This window comes from Chanos chanos, chromosome 8 (assembly GCF_902362185.1).
Source record: "Chanos chanos chromosome 8, fChaCha1.1, whole genome shotgun sequence".
In the NCBI taxonomy this organism is placed as follows: domain Eukaryota; kingdom Metazoa; phylum Chordata; class Actinopteri; order Gonorynchiformes; family Chanidae; genus Chanos; species Chanos chanos.
This window is the reverse complement of record NC_044502.1, coordinates 6,729,985-6,749,633: the sequence shown is the minus strand read 5'-3', so window position 1 is coordinate 6,749,633 and position 19,649 is coordinate 6,729,985. Positions and strand designations below refer to the sequence as shown.

General features: G+C 40.2%; 2 protein-coding genes across 2 annotated transcripts; one reads left to right on the top strand and one right to left on the bottom strand.

Annotated features, from left to right (window-relative positions):
- The first annotated feature begins 2,646 nt into the window (after positions 1-2,646).
- acp5a (acid phosphatase 5a, tartrate resistant) lies at positions 2,647-4,254 on the top strand. Its single transcript, XM_030781845.1, has 5 exons — positions 2,647-2,737; positions 2,913-3,112; positions 3,260-3,384; positions 3,539-3,884; positions 4,003-4,254. The coding sequence occupies exons 1-5, from the start codon at positions 2,647-2,649 to the stop codon at positions 4,252-4,254; spliced, it is 1,014 nt and encodes a 337-aa protein (XP_030637705.1).
- Positions 4,255-10,646: 6,392 nt separating this feature from the next.
- Positions 10,647-16,774, bottom strand: gcdha (glutaryl-CoA dehydrogenase a). Its single transcript, XM_030782315.1, has 12 exons — positions 16,710-16,774; positions 16,032-16,147; positions 15,797-15,829; positions 15,515-15,655; positions 15,341-15,403; positions 14,855-15,025; positions 14,462-14,591; positions 13,387-13,603; positions 12,945-13,048; positions 12,315-12,440; positions 11,706-11,866; positions 10,647-11,255 (listed from the first exon to the last, which is right to left on the bottom strand). The coding sequence occupies exons 2-12, from the start codon at positions 16,132-16,134 to the stop codon at positions 11,182-11,184; spliced, it is 1,323 nt and encodes a 440-aa protein (XP_030638175.1). The 5' UTR covers positions 16,135-16,147; positions 16,710-16,774; the 3' UTR covers positions 10,647-11,181.
- Positions 16,775-19,649: the final 2,875 nt, after the last annotated feature.

Below are 19,649 nucleotides of genomic sequence, written 5' to 3'. Positions count from 1 at the left end.
AATATATCTGAAAGATTTTGTGGTTTCCATTTTAGATGGTGATATGTATAAAGGGTTTCATGGGTTTGTTTGCTTGCTTGTTTTTGCCTTTCATGGTCAGTCAGTGTAACACACTGACACTGTGGTGTGGCAGAGAAGCCACAGAATATGGACGTTTTCAGTTTTAAGTCAGTGTTAGCAAGTTTTAAGAAGACAAAAAGAAAGAAAGGAAGAACAAGGTTTTCTATTTTCTAAGCATCCAGTATTTTTTAAACGACCCGAGTGTTGGTACAATCGACCATTTCTTTTTTTTTTGTACGTATGCGTTAAAACCTGACAGCATTCATGACGCTATCAGACGTTCTGTCTGTGGTAGCTGTATTTCCAACCTTTTGATTCACTTCTGCTTACTGATAAATCAACCTATTGATTCACTGTTGTTTACTAATAAATCAACCTGTTGATTCACTGTTGTTTACTGAGGAGCTGGTAAGACTGCATTCTGTATTGATCAGTTTCACTAGTTAGTGTTACGACCACATCTATAGGAAGAGAGAACCTCTGGTATACTAAGTACAGGAATGCCAGCTTAACAGTCAGTCAGTTGGTTTGTTTGTTGATTCATTTGTATGTTGGATATTGCATGGACATGTGTTTCTGAGGTGAGTAAAAGGTTTTATTTGTAATTCGTCCAAAAAGAGAAAGATATCTAAATTTTTTTTTTTTTCCCCTCTTTGAGTGACCAAAGCTGTTCGTTTTCTGTTTTTTACAAGTTCTTGGAACCGGGCCTTTGTTCAATGTTTTTTGAGGCAACAAACTTCATGTTCCATAAAGTGTTTTTTTTTTTTTTTTTCCTCCATAATACACGAATAAACCTTCTGTTGGTGAATCAATCTACCCTCTGGTATGCTGTGTAACATTTCCTTACATCAGTTTTTCTGGAAACTTTCATTCACATAGTTGCCTACTGCCTAGTCTAGAATATCCTCGTTGAAAAACCAGACCTGAAAGGGCCTGTAGAGTGGAATGTCATTTTTTTTTTTTTCTAATTCCTCACCATGATTAGATGTCGACAGAAAGTACTTTTAATAGTAATAATTTTAATGTATTAAAGACATTTCAATAATGAGAAGCTTGCAGAAATGCCTTTTCTTAGACATTTACCCCCTCAGAATGGAACAACATATATCATGAAGTTTTCCCCATAGATGGTGGCACTGTGCACTGGCATAGTCGTTCTGTCTGGACATGGGCAGATATGGAAATTCAGAAAAACATAACACCAGGGTGGAAAAATTGGAGTCTTACCGCCAGCTTTTTTAACAAATGCGCGTGTCACATGGACCAACAGTCCAGACACACGGTGACTCAGGCGAGCCATGCTTTGGCTGCGTGCTACGCAAACGTCCCTCCTCACCCTTACGAGGAGTCGCGATATAAACCTGGCCAGAGGAGACCAGGCTCTCAAAGGAGAGACCACTCACACAGGGCCACTCGAACCACTAAGGACACTTGACACCACTCCAAACGTGAGTCTATTCCTCTTTGGACAAACTCAGTCTTATTAACAATATGGCAATTTTTTTTTTTCCTCTTACCAAAATGTGTGATAATTTGCATAATTTGATTATCACATCAGTTTTGGTATTCCAACTGGTCAGAAAGGATTGAATGTCTGATCAATAGTGTCTAAATATATTTATTGATATTTTCAGTACAAAATTTAATTTGCTGTTTATAAACTTTTAGGCAGGCTCTCATTCAACTATTTCTTCATCTTTTTTTTTAATCTGTTACCTCTGGGTCACAGCAACTGCTCTTGAATAAGTTTAAATTGTCTTAATTTAATCTAGCATAAAATTATGTTAGCATAAAAAGTCTCATCAGTAGTGTTTAAAGTATTTTTTTAATATATTAATATTTGTAATCAGTACAAAATTTAATTTGCTGTTTATAAACTCTGAGACAGGCTTTCCATCATCTGTTTCTTCTTTTTCTTCTTTTTTTTTTTAAATTAAAGTTACCTCTAGGTTACAGTGCCTGCTCTTGAATAAGTTAATTTTATCTAAATAAGCACAAAATTTTCATGTTACAAAGTGATAGACGTTTGTTATATAGATGGACCCACTGACTTACTAAGCCTCAGTCCTTGGGGGCAGACTACCCTACACATTCTGTGTAAAGCTTAGCACCAGAGCACGAAGTGGAAGAGGCTAAGCTTGAGTAATCAGTCAGTAAGTTGAATCAGGTGTCTTAGGCTGTCATGTGGGTCCTCTCTAGCAAATTTGAGAATCCACCACACCAAACAACAGAGCTGATAGATGAACGCAGCAGTAACTAATGATGAAAATGAAGGCGTGGCCTACTAAGGTCAGGCAGCAATGATTTAAAAAGAGAAACGTTGCAGCTGTCTGACATGAGGTGTAGAGAGGGGACTACTTGGGAGGCACATGGTGAGAAATGTTTGGCAACGGTGCTGTACTGACCTGATCTCAAGATGGTTTTTGAGGGCAAGTTTGTGAGAGGAAGTGAACGAAAAGCGTTCCTGGTCTAATGTATCGAAAACCGTTTGAAATGGTTTCCTTTGTTTTGAAGTTGTACAGAAACAAGGTTTTGGTTTTAAAATGATGGAATTAAGTCTCTTTGGTCTCTTGACTTCCTTCACAGATGGCATCACCATTAATAACCATCCTTTTCATTGCTTTTCCTGTGGTCCTTTGCTACCCAACCTCTTTCATTGATCTTGAAGCCAAAGGCAGTAAGTTGATGCTTGCACACAGTACACCTTTTTGCAGTTCCTTTACATGAACTGATCTGCATGATGCTTTGTGTGCATATGAACATTAAACTGTATTACCCCAGAGCTGATGAAAATGGAATGGTTCTTGGGCTTTTGCCTCAGTTCAAATGAAACCCAACTATTCCTTCCTAAGGTAACCGATCAGCTATCCGCTTCTTGGCGGTTGGAGACTGGGGTGGTCTGCCATACCCCCCTTACATTACACCCATTGAGAAGGCCACTGCTCAGGAGATGGGTCGAGTCGCTGAGCAGATGGGAGCTGACTTTGTTCTGGCCCTTGGTGATAACTTCTACTACAAGGGGGTGGATAGTGCAACTGATCCCCGTTTCCAGGTTTGTGATTAGAGATGCTGTCTCAATGGTCTTACTAACTTGAATGTGAGATGTTAAATGGCTTTAGTCTGTGTGGCTTCAGTTCTCCTGGTTTTAAATGAACAGGCCCCTTGATCTATGGCTTTTTTTTTTTTTTTTTTAAACTAGGACACGTTTGAGAGAGTGTACACTGCAGACTCCTTAAACATTCCATGGTATGTTGTTGCTGGCAACCACGACCATGCAGGAAACGTCCTCGCGCAAATTGAGTATACCAAGATGTCAAAGAGATGGTAAGCACCTATGCTTGACTTCTACATTCATGACTGTCCTGGTTTTAATTGCCCTGCCCTTAGGCAAGCCGAGTGGATTTAGCCAAGTGCCTTTTGTGGAGACATGCATGTGCTGCAGTTTATAACCTAATCTTAACTTGACTACCACCTGCAGGCAGTTCCCTTATTACTTTTATGAGCTGAACTTCCGCATTCCAAAAACGGACAGTACGATGACCATCTTGATGCTGGACACGGTGCTCCTGTGCGGAAACTCGGATGACTTCTTCGACCAAAAACCAAGGGGTCCTCTGAGTGCTGCTCAGGCCAACAGACAACTACTCTGGCTCCAGGAAAGAATGGCAAAGTCGAAGGCTGACTTCCTCCTCGTCGCTGGTCACTACCCCGTGTGGTCCATCTCTGAACACGGACCCACCGATTGCCTGCTGAAGAGACTGCGTCCTTTGATGCTCAAGTACAAGGCCACTGCTTATCTGTGTGGCCATGACCATAACCTACAGGTATGGGAACATGTTTGAGATGACATTTGCCTTTTGCTTTTATCACGAGCTTCTGGGCTTCAGTGGCTTTTTGTTCTTTGTGTGTGAAACTTGGGTTCCTTTTATTTCCTGTCTGCAGTATATTAAAGAATCTGGAATTGGCTATGTGGTCAGCGGAGCAGGTAACTTCATGGATCCAGATGTACGCCATCGTCACGACATTCCTAAGAACTCACTCAAGTTCTTCACTGGCAAGGCTTCAACCTTGGGTGGCTTTGCCCATTTTGAAGTCACCAAGAAGAAACTGACGATCACGTTCATACAAGGAAGGGGAACTTCGCTTTACCGCGCTGTTCTGCCAAAGCGAGACATCGACCGCTCCAGTGTTTGAAACAGTTGGAGTTGCAACGAGGACCTGCTTTTTAATGCAAGTTTGACTAGGTCAGCTAGCTTTTGGCTCAAGATTAATCCTGATCACAATTTAATGTACAGAAAATTTTAGATTTTTAATGTGTTGTACAAAATAAATGTCTAACTGGTTTAAGAAACTGTAAATGCATTTTACTGTGACTATTAAAAGAATTTTCAAATTTGAGAACTTGTTTTGGAATGTCTCAGATTGGACTCTTCTCTTCAGTGACCATGGTACATCTGCTTTGATGGGTCTGCCAGTTTATTGCCCTTGATACAGTGTGTTACAATAGGTGTTTGGTGTCAATTATACAATTCCTTTGTTGGCCTCTGGCTGGCAGTAACTAATATGCACTTAACCTGACAAGGGACCTTGAACTCACAGACTGAACTTGAGGGACCAATGAGTTCTTGCCCTTGAGCTTCAACAAGAATATGGGTGGAAGTGGTTTAGCATTGCATACCTGAAAGTGAATTGAGAGGACATTAACCCCTTGTCTTCCATGGTTTCAAAAGTATGAACCCCCTACTCTTGGTAACTTTAAGTTCTGGTGTTTAGTCATATGAAGTGATCAGTGGAAGGTAAGAGTTCAAGAGTTGTGCTGACCTTGTGCTTTTAAGAGGCACGTGGCTTTGCTGAGGATTAGGGATGAGTGGATTGTGTTACCATAGTTGTCCCTTGTCAGAATTAACATGGGAATCTTTATTCATAGGGCTGTGTGTGTGCTGTCTGGGGCAGTAAGCCTTAAGACCCAGAATGGTGTAAATTGCTTGAACTGCTTATGCTTACATTGTTAAAGGATGTGTTTTCATTTGGAATATGTGTCCTGCACTTGATCACTGAAAAGATCCTTCAGCACTGTAGCAATGTGTAAAAGACTAAATGTCTAGAGAGGATTTTCCACACATTTTTGTTAGCCGTGTTTAGATTTTCAGGTAGAGCCTGTTGTATTTAAGATACATTTAAATAAAAAAGGTTCTCTGCAAAATAACCTCCACTTTAAGTCTCAAGGTACCTGCAGCATATCTCGGCATCCAAACGTCCTCCAAGGCTCACTTGTCCTCATGACATGCTGAGGTTGATGAATATACTCATTTCCTGATTGGCCTGACTTCCCTTTCTCCAAATTGTCCCTAATTGTTTGAATAAAGAGGCATAATCCTGCCCCCAAATGCTTGCCCCCCCCCCCCCACCACCACTTCCCTTCAATCCCATTAAGTATAATCCACAACTGTCCTCAAAAATGTTCAGAGGCTCTTTTGAAACATCATCTGATAATACTATTCACAGATTTAACAAAAAAAAAAAAAAAAAGGAAAAAGTTTCTTTTTTCGCTAAAATTAGATAACAGCATGTAGCACAAAGTATTCTGGTAAAGCTGTGTTCCAGAACCTTCCCTGCCTAGCAGATGATGACCAGGACCTGCTGATCTTAATGCAGGACTCATTAGCCTGATGCTAAGCTTGCCAACATGGTTTAACGCGAGTGCAACCACAGGATTTAAATGATTTAAAATATCTTACTGCCTGTTTCCATCTCCCCACAGTTGGGTGTCAGGCTGGACTCACACTAGACTTTCACACTCTTAAACCTGGCAGAGCTATCGTCCTTTTTTTAACACTAATAAAATCATAAATGTACAGCATGTACTAATCACAAAACAAGCCCAAAAACAAATTACACAGACACTAAAACTAGCAAACAAGCAGGCAGAAGCTCTCAATGCGATGTTTCATCAACGTAAGCAAAGATAGTCACCCAATGACCCGTAACGGATGCAAGGCCATGCCAGTACTGGCTTTCTCTCAGTCTCATCTGGCAAGACCTGAAAGGTAGATTGCACTTAGAAACTAAGCGACAGGAAGTAGTTGGTTGACGTAGTTGCATCTTCCTTGGTTTTCTCTCCCAGTCCTTGAGGAATGTAAAGTCCTAAATTTGTAAAAAAAAAAAAATTGACTTTCTGGCAGTGAGCATTCTGTAGTTCTCAAAGGCTGCTTTCAAACTGAACTCAATTCAATTCTTGAAACTCGATCTGAAGTCAAACTGAGCTCAGTTCAAGTCTTGAAACTCGACCTTTCAATCTGGCAATTATTTATTCTGGGAAAATGTTGAGAGCAATTTCTGCTGCCTTGATGCGTCATGCTGTATGGTCTCTTGTTAGTGGTTCATCATTTGGAATGATGTCTTCTACCTGACATGTTCTCTCGTTAGGAGATTGCAGCGCTAACTTGTCATTATATCATTCACATCTCCTGGCTCAAACGTTTAAGGGGGATTTTGTGTTAGAACTAAGCTGCTTGTAATCTTCCTTCCTAAATCTCTCTCCATGCTGAGAGTGGAGACTTAAAGTAACAGATGATAAAGCTGGCCTTACAATTTAATGAAAAAAAAGAAGAACACTGATCAACAATATATCTCATTGTGTGGTTGCATGAGTTAAGTACACATGACGTTTATGTTGTATATCCTAGACATGAGTCGTTATCTAGGAGTCATTTGACATTAGTAGTCATTATGTTTTTCTTGTTTTTCTTTTTCCTCCCCTCTACAAAACTAGCAGTTGCATGCAATATCCAGCTTCCAAGATCTGTCCTCGCTTGTTGCATAACTGAGATAAAACTTCAATCTTCTGTCTACCCTGATTTCAGACAATTTCGCAGAAGTAGACTCGAACGTTCATTCTGTGACTTTATCATGGTTTAGCCTGTAGGGAAATTTTTGGCTTTAAGTGTATTTATGAGCCAGATGTCAATATGGATAGAGTAAAATTCAAGTTAGGGATATAGGCATGCTTTGAAAAAAGTCAAACTACAAAGTTATTTAGGTGTTTTTAAAAGTTTAAAGGTCTAATTCTCTATGTGGACATCATCTGGCTTAGCGGACATTACAATGAGTTTTGAATGTGTTACAGGCCTTGTGATTTTCATAACTGGAAAGAGGAATTTGTGGTGAATCATTACATATCATAGATACAATTATTACACAGCCTTCTATTTGGTTCCATCATCCTATCAGTCATTACTCAGTGTTCTATGGCACCCAGCGATTTCAGGGATAAAAGAACAACAACAACAACAAAAAAATCACAACCCTGAATGACTTTGTTGGCAGATGCAGGGATTTCAACGTGACTATTAAATAATAGTGACATTCTAAATACTCCTACGGCAGTCAACCTTCATACAAGACATCCCTTCGCATCCTTCCAGCGGCAGGGTTCAAGGTTGTAGCTGTGCGACGGTACCCCGATACCTGCTCCAGTCCTTGGCTAGACGCTGACCTCAGCATTTTGACTCCGGAACGGTCACGACGGATTAATCTTATGTCACCCACAGTAAACACATTAAGTCAAGCTCTCATCGACACAGTCAAGTCAGTTAACCCATTGCCTTAAGTACTCCTATTATCTTCAATGCATTTAAAGGAACAAATGACGTTGCAGAGCAAAATCCAACCCACCGGCAAACACAAAATCGACTTAGTCTACTGTTTATTGAAACTTAAGCAGGTAGTAGCGGATATTAGAATCGGATGTGGGTACAGATTCAAGATAAGAATAGGTGAGATGACTGGACAGCCTCACCTTATTCGCTCACTACATTCTCAACATACACATATATATATTTTTTTGATTTACAACATCCTTGCATGAACGAACGTGCCACATGTACCATATATATATATATATATATATATATAAGAAAGAAACATCAAATGTCCTCCATATACTGTCTACACAAATATCATACATTTAAATTGCTTTAAAGAGGTTTCATTCCTCCATTTTGGCATAACGAGCAATAACATTGCTTGGCACAATCCACAGAAAACGCTGAGGCTGAGGCTCACCTTGTCCCCCTAATCACCGTGCAGCTGCATTTCAGTAAAGCAGCTTTTGACTGCCTATCAGAGTGACGTCTTCTACAATTAGTGGCACTTAAAACGGGATACACTGTTAGAAATCATCCGCTTGAAATACACTAAACCAGAGCAGATAACACGTGAGTGCCAAAATGATTTCTTTCACCAACGTACACATGCTATACCTCAAACAACACCTTAAAATGGAGGTATTGGTAATCAACAGTTTTTTGCACAACCGAGTTAGGAGTCGGTCTTCTGATATTCTGCACGAATGATATCCAAAGGAATTTTTCGAACATTTCAAAATCTTCCTCCATCAGCTGATGTTGTGTGCTAGTTAGCCTACTGTCAATGCAACTTCTTATTTCGACGTTTGTAACCATTTGTAGCGTAGCATTTTTACTGAAATATGATAATACAAGAAATGTAACGAATACAGTCAGCGACCATTTGAATTTCAAGAGTTTGCTGTGCATTCTTCCTTCACAATTCCTTGTCTCCTCCTTGCAAACAGTCATAGGTAGATATGGATTTACATCTCATTCAAAGGGATAGTTAGGAGGTCATATAATCTTATTCATCTTCTGTCAGGATGGACAAGGGAAGATTTAGGTTTAGCTTCATACGGATATAGTGAAACAGTTATAATCTGCTCCTCCATCGCCGTGGTAAAGTTAAGAGAAGAAATAGGCCTCTTGTGGGTTCTTGGTGGGGCTTTTGATTGGACTCTTGGTGTCAGGCGTCTGGACCTTGTTCAGCGAGGGGCTGTTGGTTGCGCTGTTGGAGGGGAGGGATGGGAAGAGGTGAGGAAAGTAAGGAATGACAGTCAGTAATGGGCTAGCCTGCGGACTGTCCTCCCGGGGCAGGGGGATAACCACATCATCCTTGTCCCACACATGGAAGGCGTTGGGGTGGGAGAGAGTGAGACCGAGAGGTATGTGTGATGGACTGGTATCTTCAACCTCACTGTTGGCCTTAAGATTCTCCTCATTTGGGCCCAAAACCCAATCTGTAGAGAGATACAGAAACAGCAACTGAGAACAGATCGCTGCAAAGACAGTAATATGATTCATTGTAGGCTTGAACTGACAATATTTGTTTTAAAATGTGTACTATGATTTTGAACCCCGATGACAAAAACTTAAAATTCGTATTCTAAACAAACTTTGATCAGAGAGTTGGACTGAATGGCAATGAAGTACGGGAAAGCAGAAGAGTGTTAAGTCTATCAGAGCAACTGAGCAACTGCTAAGTTAGAAAAATAGACCAAATTAGAAAAGAAGAATAGGCCTACTGAAAATCAGCGAAGCTTCTGACGACTGTCTAGACTTCTTTATTTTTGAAACCCATTTGAATTGTATTAGAATTGAATTTTGGAAGAAAAAAAATCTCAGCTATATGAAAAGTACCCAGATCAGTCAACATAACCGTTTTAAACAAACAAACAAACAAAAAACATCAGGCACCTACCTACGACATCATAAGCAAGATCTTTAATTAAATGGCCTACGATGGCATAGGCGAAAATGACGACCACCAAGGCTGCCATGAGTAAATAAAGCACGGCTTTCGGTAGTTGGATGAGATCCCTTGGTGGAGGCTTGTACTCCTTGTAAAGTGGTCCTTCGTGGACCAAATACTGATAATAATTCTGTCCATCGATCGACAAATTAAATCCGTTCACTTCCGCAGATTGCATCGTTGTCTCACGCTCTCGGATCTCTCCAAAACCTCCTTATCCAGGTGCCGACGATACTTGTACCGATATTTAGATGTTGTCCGGTTCCTCGCTGATCCACATACGTTTAAGTTTTCTTGTCAGTCTTCTAGCAGTTAAAATGCTCATCGTTTAATAGCCAAAATTGCCATCCATTCCTAAATGGGGAATTATTTATTCGGTTTCAAATTATTTATTATTTTAAACTTAAAAAATCATACATGGAAAAAGCATTAGAAAATCCATTAAAAACGATTATGAGTTTTCAGTAGAACAGCTTTCCATACTGTTCGTTTAACTGATAGTTTATTAATTAACTCAGCAGATCCTGCAAAATAGCCTATTCCATTAACTGAAACTCTTCTGGAAGTGTAAATGTTTTCTTTCTCAGATATGTTCGCTGACACTCTATTTATTCATTTAATTCGTCATTTCTATATTTAAAATCTGGTTTAAGTAAGTTAAGTGTAGAAAACTTACAGAAAGAGGAGCTGTCTTGCATTCGTTGTGGTGCAACTACCGAGTACGGACTGACCTGTCAGTTTGTTCTCCGAGTGAATTAAGCTTCCCTGTCAGCCCATTGATTGGTGCCTTGTCATTACATCATCGCTCCAGTCTAATCACAACGGACGCTCGCGCACACACCCACACAGACAATGTATTTGCAGTACTCTAGAATTCAGTACTTTCATCACCATTATCATCATCATCGTTTCTAGTTTTTCATCAGTTTTTCATCATCCACAAGACAACGCCTTGAAATTAAATCAAAAGTCCGCAATAAAGAAAACCCAATAAAGAGTTTATTTAACAGTTTAATAAATATAATAGGCTGTAAATCAAAATCGAAAATTCCCTCAAAGTAATACAACAGATAAGGGCTAAAAATTACAATAGTGTTAAGATGAAGTTCTAAAGTGCTCCTTAGAGATTTTGACCTTTCATTTCTTTCATTCTTCTCATTCTGATCGGACGCTACAAAGGACATCTAAAACCTTACAAAACGAGCTTAAACCGTATTTCTCATTCAATGGTTCCTACACAGAACCAGTATCCCTACAGATGTAAACAATGGCAAAATGCTTTGCTCTGGATCATCACTACATTTGCACATAAGCAGACAACCAGATCAGACGTACAGCTGGACCCATTGTTAGGTATTCCTTTAATGTTTTCAGAAAGAGGAGCCTTAACAGAAGGCACTTGAGAATAGAAGTTTTATCAGTTGTTCCACCGTGGCTCTTGCCCGAGAAGCACAATGAAATGTAGCGTTTTGTTCAAGTTTAGTGTTTCACTGCTCGCTCTCTTTCAACCGAGTCAGGTGTCTACTTTTCAACAGTGAAAGACTGAAGGCCGGTGATAGCTCTGCCCAGGATCAAAGCATGGATGTCATGTGTGCCTACAACACAGAGAGACAGAGAGTTAGTGCGTGTGAAAGTATTTTGTAACGACTCATTACCCAACTATCCATTTTATATGTAATAAAAGCTTAAGCTGAAAGCTTATCCTGTTTTCGTGGTCCAAGTAGAATTAAGTACTTTATCAGGTCAGTGCAGGATAACATGCTTTGGTGTCACATAGAGAGAGAGAACTGAAGCAGAGGTCAAGGCTCATTTGTACCTTGACTGAACTTCAAATTCACATTTACTCAACGCTGACCTCTGCTGGTCAAAATCCATAAACACAAGCTGACCCACTAAGGAACCCGTCTCCCCCTGGGAAGCATCTATTCTCAGGATCATTCATTCTCACCACCTATACGCACAAGCTGACCAACTAAGATACAAAGAAAATGTCCTTTGTTCTCTTCCTGGAATTTTCAGCCTGACTCGACGCCTTCTGCCCTTACCCTCGTAAGTGTTGACGGCTTCGAGGTTCATGACGTGACGGATGATGTGGTACTCGTCGGCGATGCCGTTTCCGCCCAGCATGTCTCTGGCCTGCCTGGCGATGTCCAGAGCTTTGCCACAGCTGTTCCTCTTCAACAGGGAAATCATCTCCGGAGAAGCTCTGTGCGAATTAACAGCGACAAAATGTGTCGATCAAACCTGTCAATTACGCTCTTTTGCCCCATACCCAGGTTCACTCAGGCCATTAGCAAGTTCCCTTACGAGTCAAGATCTTTACCGATCTTTTTCCGTTCACGTTTATGAAATGACATACTTGAGTTTATGACTGGTAAAGAGATGAGTGATCTTTAAAGACTGCTTAAGTGCAACTAATTTGGCTGCACAAACACAAATATGAAAGCAATCCTTTTCATAGACGTACTATGTAATTATCTTTATTAAAAGACTATAAAATATCCTTCAGCGTTTTTCTCTTGGCACGGGTCCATTTCATATCACTCCTTTTATCTGCCTCCATCTGAGTGGGTCAATTTCAACAGAACCATTTCAACTTGTACGAAAACGCTAAACACAACACACGGAGCTGAAGTACTACATTGATGACGTACTTCTTCTCGTCGATGAGTCTACCCAGCTGGAGACAGGACTGCAGTCCAATAGTGATCTCCGTCAGCATGTCCGCCATCTTCTTCTGCATCAGCTGGTTTCTAGCCAGAGGCACACCAAACTGGATCCTAGGAGGCATAGTTTTAAGCTTAGTCATTTGCATCATTCAAACATGTTTTTCTTTATGCTTCTTCTGATTATGCAACTATTCATTTTCACTTTTTATTAGCTTACGTTGATTTTTTTTTCTTATGCGCTTCATAGGAATAACTTCAGTCAAATAATAGAAACAAATGTTTCTCCAGGCTGTTGGGTATGTCATTACTTGATAATTACATACTATCGCTGATTTCTCAACACACTACAAATCTTCCTACACAATTTGTTGACATGTTTTAAGACGTTCAGGCCTGCTCGCTGATAAGAGCTCTTTTGTACTACATGGTTAAGAGAAAAGTTAATGTGCTGTCTCACAGCACATGAAAGCGATCCTTTAGTAGAACCAGTTTAATTCATACAATAGCATAAGAGAAGCTGAAAATATTTAAATATACAAGTATTCAAGTGGTACACTAATACCACATCAAACTGATATTATAGCACTATCTTATAACCAAATACGGTTTCTTTACCTGTCCAAGGTGTACTGACGAGCAGCATGGAAGCAGAACTCTGCGGCACCCAGTGCTCCCCATGCGATGCCATAACGGGCGTTATTCAGGCAGCCAAAGGGGCCCTGACCATGGGAAAAAAGCAAGATACGCACAGTCAGTGAGGGGTTTGTATTTGGTACCACAAACTATGCAAGCACTGAACACATTTCACTGAATACTTCCATAAGACACAGTATGTAGTTCATTTTCTATTTCATTGTACGAGTCACCCAACCATTTGTGTGCAGAAGCAGGTTTCATAGAGAATGTGTTTAAATTAATGAGTTAAAGTTGTTCTAAGGGTTACGACCAGCTCATTGTGATGGTACTGTCTGTGGATGTTATTCTCGTCGTTTCACTTCACTGTGAAACGACACAAAAATTTTTTTTTTTTTAAAAAAAGCGTTGAGAGGAAACTCACGGCCAGTCCAGATACATTGGGCAGCAGATTCTCCTGAGGTACCTCCACTTCATCCATCAGAATCATGCCGGTTGCAGACGCCCGAAGAGAGAACTTGCCTTCGATCTTGGGCGTGGCCAGGCCTTTCATGCCACGCTCCAGGATGAAGCCTCGCACCCTTCCGTCTTCGCACTTTGCCCACACAACGCAGATATCAGCGACGGGGGAGTTGGTGATCCTGGAAACAAAAGAACATGGTTAGACATACAATACTGGTTAAGAGTGAGTCAAGCAATGCAATGTAAGTCTCTGTGATCGCACACACACTGTGAACAGTGAGCAGTGAATTTGTCCTCTGCATTTAACCCATCCAACACACCGGTAGTGAACACACACACACACACATTCCTTGTGCCTGGGGGGCATTGGGGTTAAGCGCCTTGCCCAAGGGCACACAGCTGTGGATGTCGGTCTTGGGAATCGAACCAGCGACCCTCCGGTCACGAGCCCGGTTCTCTAACCTCTAGACCACACAGCGCAAAAGAAATGAGCGAAGCTGTTTGCAGAACGGCGGGGAACAAACATCTTGCCAAACGGAGCTAGGTTACTGTCTAAAAATGGATGTGCGTTACAGTCCTCATATGACTTCTCTTACATAAGCACCGAGCCATATAGCTTACATGACCTTCTCATGTCATGTCCCTTAAACAGAAAAAAAAAACTCCATTATGCAACGTTTGTCTTGCAAAGGGGGTCCTACACGTCAGCTTTCAGTGAGCAAGTGGAACCGTGGTACACAAATCCATAAAATGAGTTATTTAACATGACCCGTAAAATGACTGTAAAAATCTTCCACACAGACTTCACATGATCTGAGGTTTTAAAGAGGCTGCGTAAAAAAAAAGAAATCTCTCCAGAACACCCTGGTTATGTTTTACATTAACACTTATTCATATAACAGAAGCTTTTATCCAAATCAACTTCCAGGGCGGGCTTTTCGAGACAGACTGATTCCTGCTTGTCTACGCAGCGTGAATTCAGTCAGCCACCTGTTCAGACGTTCCCATTTCTATTGCTGAAGGGAGCACATACTCACCATGTCTTGGCGCCATTCAGAGTGAAGGTGCCACTGGAGGGGTTGTATTTGGCCCTGGTCTCCATACTGCTTGGGTCACTGCCGTGGTTTGGCTCAGTCAAGCCAAAACAGCCCAAAATCTCTCCCCGTGCTAGGCGTGAAAGGGACACGGAATGACGTTTTCGTTTGGTGTGTTTTATTGCCAGCCATTTCTATTGGCCTCTATTCGAGTAAAACTATTTGCTTTTTTTTTATTATTATTTTGCGGCTTTATAAAGAAGGAAAACGACTTCTGCAATAACTATTAATCCAGGCGATGCTGTTCTTATGGTAACAAAATCACACAAACGGTACAGCCATACATTTTTTTTGCGCTGGCAAACACGTCAACATATGGCGTCTTTCCCCGCTTACCAAGTCTGGGCAAATACTTTTGTTTCTGCTCCTCTGTGCCATAAGCATTGATGGGGTGCATGACCAGTGAGGACTGAACACTCATCACAGAGCGATAGCCGCTGTCCACCCTCTCCACCTCCCTGGCGATCAGGCCATAGGCCACATAGCTGGTTCCTGCACAGCCGTAACCTAGGACAAGCAGGCAGACACGAGTCACCTTCAGAAAGGATCCATGTCTCAGGCAAAGCAAACAGAGGGTAAAACTGATCACAGACATAACCCGTGAAAAATAAATAAATAAATACATACATACATAAAAGTCTGAGACCAATTTAAGGCATTTGCATGAGGTGAGAGGTTTTCAAAAAATATATGTTTAAGACCTGAAATGTTTTGAGTACATACTGAATATTTTATGCTCCTGTGCACGGAGTAGTTGGTTGTATTAAGTGGGTATTCCGGATGGATCAACAAACGGTTTCACAGATTTCGCACATAACTCACCTTGAATTGTCGGTCCAAGGACACCAAGTTCGCCCATTTCAGAGACAATTTCACGATGAAAATCTAGAGAAAACACACACGAAGACAAACACAATTTGTTGTCACAACAGGTCTGAAACACTTTTATATCCAACAGTTAACAACATTAAAAAAGGAGACGATTCAGATGCGTACGTTCATTTCTGTTTGCCATAAGAATGCGTGGCATTAGCTTCTCTTGACAGTAATCACGGAACGAATCTCGAATCATTATTTCCTCCTCCGTGAGCTGGCCTTCCAAGTCCAAAGCATCGCGCCAGTTAAACTGCACTTTAGCTAGGATCAGAAAACATTTATTATTATTATTATTATTATTATTATTATTATTATTGACTACTACATAGCATAAATATAATACATTTCAGTATGTTTGCTTTGTTAGTTCATGTTTCCACAAATTAAACGAATACGACTTACGTGCTTTTGTTGGTTTCTTGGCTTGCTCTACTTCTGTAAATAAATTTTCAAAAAATTTACTTGTGAGGTAATGAGGAGCAAAATAATATAGATCAACTTGTTTTCGAGTTGAATAAATGCACTGAAATATCTACAATATAAAGGGGGAAATGTTTTACAGTTAAGTCATCCATATGATTAACTTTTCAAGTAACTTTTTGTAACCTCCTATCATCTTCTCTGACAGGAGACTCACCATTTTGGGCAGGTGCCGCTGTGCCCTGTGCTCTTGAAGCCGCAATTAAAGAACATCTCTGAGAGTTCGCAAACAAGCGTGAGACAGCTGTTCTAAGTGCCATTGTGGGTAAAAATCTGGAAAACACATTAATATTCAGTATCAAGATCGGTTTCACCCCCACTGGTACAACTTCTACACACTGGGTATTCAGTTTTACTAAATCAGTTATACTAAATACACAAGCTACATAAATTATGTTAGGATATATTTCACGACATTTACCAAAATGTAATTAAGGAAATTTCATGAACAGTAGTATTTTTTCTATTCAACTTTTTGGATTAAACTATTGGGTACTTACTTGAATAGGGGACGGCAATAATTCGCCTCAAATGATTTTACAGAGGAATTATACTGTGTTTCAAGATCCTGCCCTCCTCAAAACATTGAGCGCGACATCGTGTTTTAATTAAGCTGGTCTAATTTCCTCCTGTTTTTCATATAGAGAAGTTTGTGCACCTATCGTTACACAACCCGGTTACAAAACCTTCCAAGCATTCAGGCGACTGTAAATGGAAACATTCCTGTATTTCTCATTCACAACACGCTGAGTCTCAAAATGATCCTATCCTATATTTGTGTGCCATCCAGTAGTAATGTAACAATGTAACAGTGTAAGCAAGAAAAATAACTTACCTGTCGTTCCGCCGGGAGATCAATCAACTTTCTTAGATCGCAACGATCTCTACTGCGGATTCTTTATAAACCTGCGCTCGTCCTATCTGAAGGTCTATAGGGCAAACTGGAGGAGCTGAGCCGCCATGATTTGTGTGTCTATGAGCATTGCAAACATAGACTACTCGACGCTTCACAGGCTGTTGTGAAACACTATTATGAAACCTTGATTTGATATTTTCAGACCCTTAGGATGTGAAAAGTGTCAATTTTCCTCTAAATTCAGAAACCACAGTCTTAATAGCTTCGTGTGCAACGTACAAGAATGTCCTGGAGGTTGGGAAATAAATTAATTTAGATGCGCTTTGTTTCAGTCGCGACATGGTTTGCCACACTTAAGATGGCGCGAAGCAGGGCTCAGACTCTGTGGGTGTGAGCCAAAAACGTAAATGTCATTGGCTTATTGGCAGAGGCGTCAATCGTACGTGGAATTTTGAAAAGCATATTCTCCATAACAACTGACGCTCAGCTGACACGGACAGACATCAGAAGTTCAGGGGTTGTTGTATGGGCTTGCGGTACAACACGTGAATCTAAACGTTCAAATAAATGTCCGGACAATACAGTTGTGTAAGATGTCAGAGCATAAATCGAGTGCTCTTGTTGTCTGTCCCCATCACCCTAATGTGAGCTATGCTGAGAGCAGCACCCTTTGTTCAGATGGATAGGTGTATCATTAATAGCCCTAGCCCATTACAAAAGATTGTCATAATGTATTTACACAGTAGCTGGGAGGTAATAGCCACTGTGCAGGCACACACTGATCATAGTAATGGTTTCAATTACATGTTAAATAACCAACAGCTCCTGCTGTGTATGGATTTGCATATTAGACACTGAAGCTGGTGCAGTCTTTACTTATCGACATTTTTGATATGGGTACACCATGTCAGTAGCAATTAATACAAGGATTAAAAATTATTTCAAAAAGATTTGTTTGTTTGTTTGTTTGTTCGTGTGAATGAAAACTTTCAGGGACCAGTGGTCCCTAAAGAGTTATATTTCCCTGGGTAGTTTGATTCTCAATATTGTCTGCTTTGATGTTATTAGCTGATGAGGTAACAGTGGCAGTTTAACACATTTATAATGAGTAGTTATAAGTAGTTATGAGTAGTTATTTACCCTATTTTGGTATTCTGTTTTTTTGTTATTCTGGTAAGCTTTGTCTATTTCTTGGGAAAATGTTCTTTTTGTGTAGTTTTGTAATTTTCCAAATGTCTCCTCGAAGTTCACATTACTCCTGGACAAAAACTGACTGGATGAGACAATGCGCTGGTTTCATCTTATATATTTGGACATATTACACACCCAAACAATTACATTTCAGCACAACATTAAAGTTACAAACTGTTTCAGGATCTCTCTTTCTCTCTCTCGCTCTCTCACTCACTCTCTCTCTCGCTTTCTCTCTCTCTTTTTAAATCAGTCTATCACCATTTACACCCACACAGAGGAAGTCTGCAGTGGCAACTGTGAGAGTTTTGTTTGGGGTTTTTTTTCACAGGTGTATTTAAAACATTTCATAGACAAACAATGGACCCTACTAAAATAAGTTTAGTTTGTTTGTTTAATTCTCTTCATTGCTGTTTCCTTTTTAAAGTAAAAGGACTTCACTTTTTAAATGTTGTCCCTCTGAAAGAGTGTGAGTGATATATACATCACCAAAATATTCTGGTTGAAGTGTGGACATAAATCTTTGAAAAACCCTTATGAAAATTCTTCATGTATCATTATGTATGTTACAGATTAATATACAGAAAGCAATATACTATTAAAAGTCGTGCTTCAAATATCTTTGAAATAAACAGTGCTACTTTAATATGATTAGTATTGCTTCTGCTGATGGCAACTATAGTACTTATAAATGGCGTCTTCAAAGAGCCGTATTTGAAGATCCATGTTTCCTCATGCAAAACTGCTGATTCTAGGCCACACCAGTATACTGTAATCCAAAAATATCCTTCCCACCGATATTTAAAGTCTTATTCAAAACAGATGGAGACTCCACAGTGCTGTTTCAACCACTTCTGAAGTTTCTGAGCCCTCTCTAATAACAGTTTGCATTGGCCCGCCTCTAGCCATTATGACAGGGTTTCTTTATCAGTTACTGCTAGAAAATAAGCGGCATGCGATTCTCAGAATAGAAAGATCCCGAATAGTCATCTTGGCCTTGCCTTGATTCAGAGCGCTAACTTAACCGAGGCACGTTTCAGAGTTCTCTGGGTGTTTTCAAACCACGTAGAAAATCATGGGCATCAAGCGAAAAAAAATCAGCGCAAACCTGTTACGGGGGCAGTTTTTCTGAGTGAATTTGCACGTTTAGGCATGCATAGCCCCACTCGTCTGGTTAAACTCTTTCTTACTTTTTTGTTTGTTTTGTTTTGTTCTATCTGGGAACAAAAACAGATACATTAAGAATGCAACAGCATAGCTGCTTAGGATTTGTATGTCACTGACACCTGATATGACACCTGAGACGGTTCATCGAAAATTTACACAGTATGAATCAGCGAAAGGCGCATCTAAGCTACCCGTTTTCCACACTTCGAGGAAAAAGCCACGTTTGTTCATCTACGAACCGTCGTTATCCATTTACCGTCCGCTTAAGTGTAAAGTTACTAAGAGCTCTGCTGATGTTTGGATGAAAGCGCTCTCGTGTCGTTTGTACGCGTCTCATGCAGCCAGCTGAATTTTAAGTGACACTATACAAGTTCTCTTACGGAGACTGTCTAACCATGGTATGTAAATATGTGAGCAAAATACGACATTTTGCGGAAACATAATGAGACCAATAGCGTCTCTAACAGCGATATTTTTAAAGAAACGTTTACTAAAATACTGTCAAACTTGCCTCACAAAAGTCATACATGAACGATAAAATTAAATTTTGTTACAATTTAC

Bases quoted from the DNA above. Each gene is read 5' to 3' on its own strand.
- acp5a (XM_030781845.1), top strand. From the start codon at position 2,647: ATGGCATCACCATTAATAACCATCCTTTTCATTGCTTTTCCTGTGGTC. The intron at 2,738-2,912 runs GTAAGTTGATGC...TTCCTTCCTAAG, and splicing joins TGATCTTGAAGCCAAAGGCA to GTAACCGATCAGCTATCCGC. The intron at 3,113-3,259 runs GTTTGTGATTAG...TTTTTAAACTAG, and splicing joins CAACTGATCCCCGTTTCCAG to GACACGTTTGAGAGAGTGTA.
- gcdha (XM_030782315.1), bottom strand. From the start codon at position 16,134: ATGGCACTTAGAACAGCTGTCTCACGCTTGTTTGCGAACTCTCAGAGA. The intron at 15,656-15,796 runs GTAAGTCGTATT...TTCTGATCCTAG, and splicing joins CAAGAAACCAACAAAAGCAC to CTAAAGTGCAGTTTAACTGG. The intron at 11,256-11,705 runs GTAAGGGCAGAA...TCTGTGTTGTAG, and splicing joins AGCCGTCAACACTTACGAGG to GCACACATGACATCCATGCT.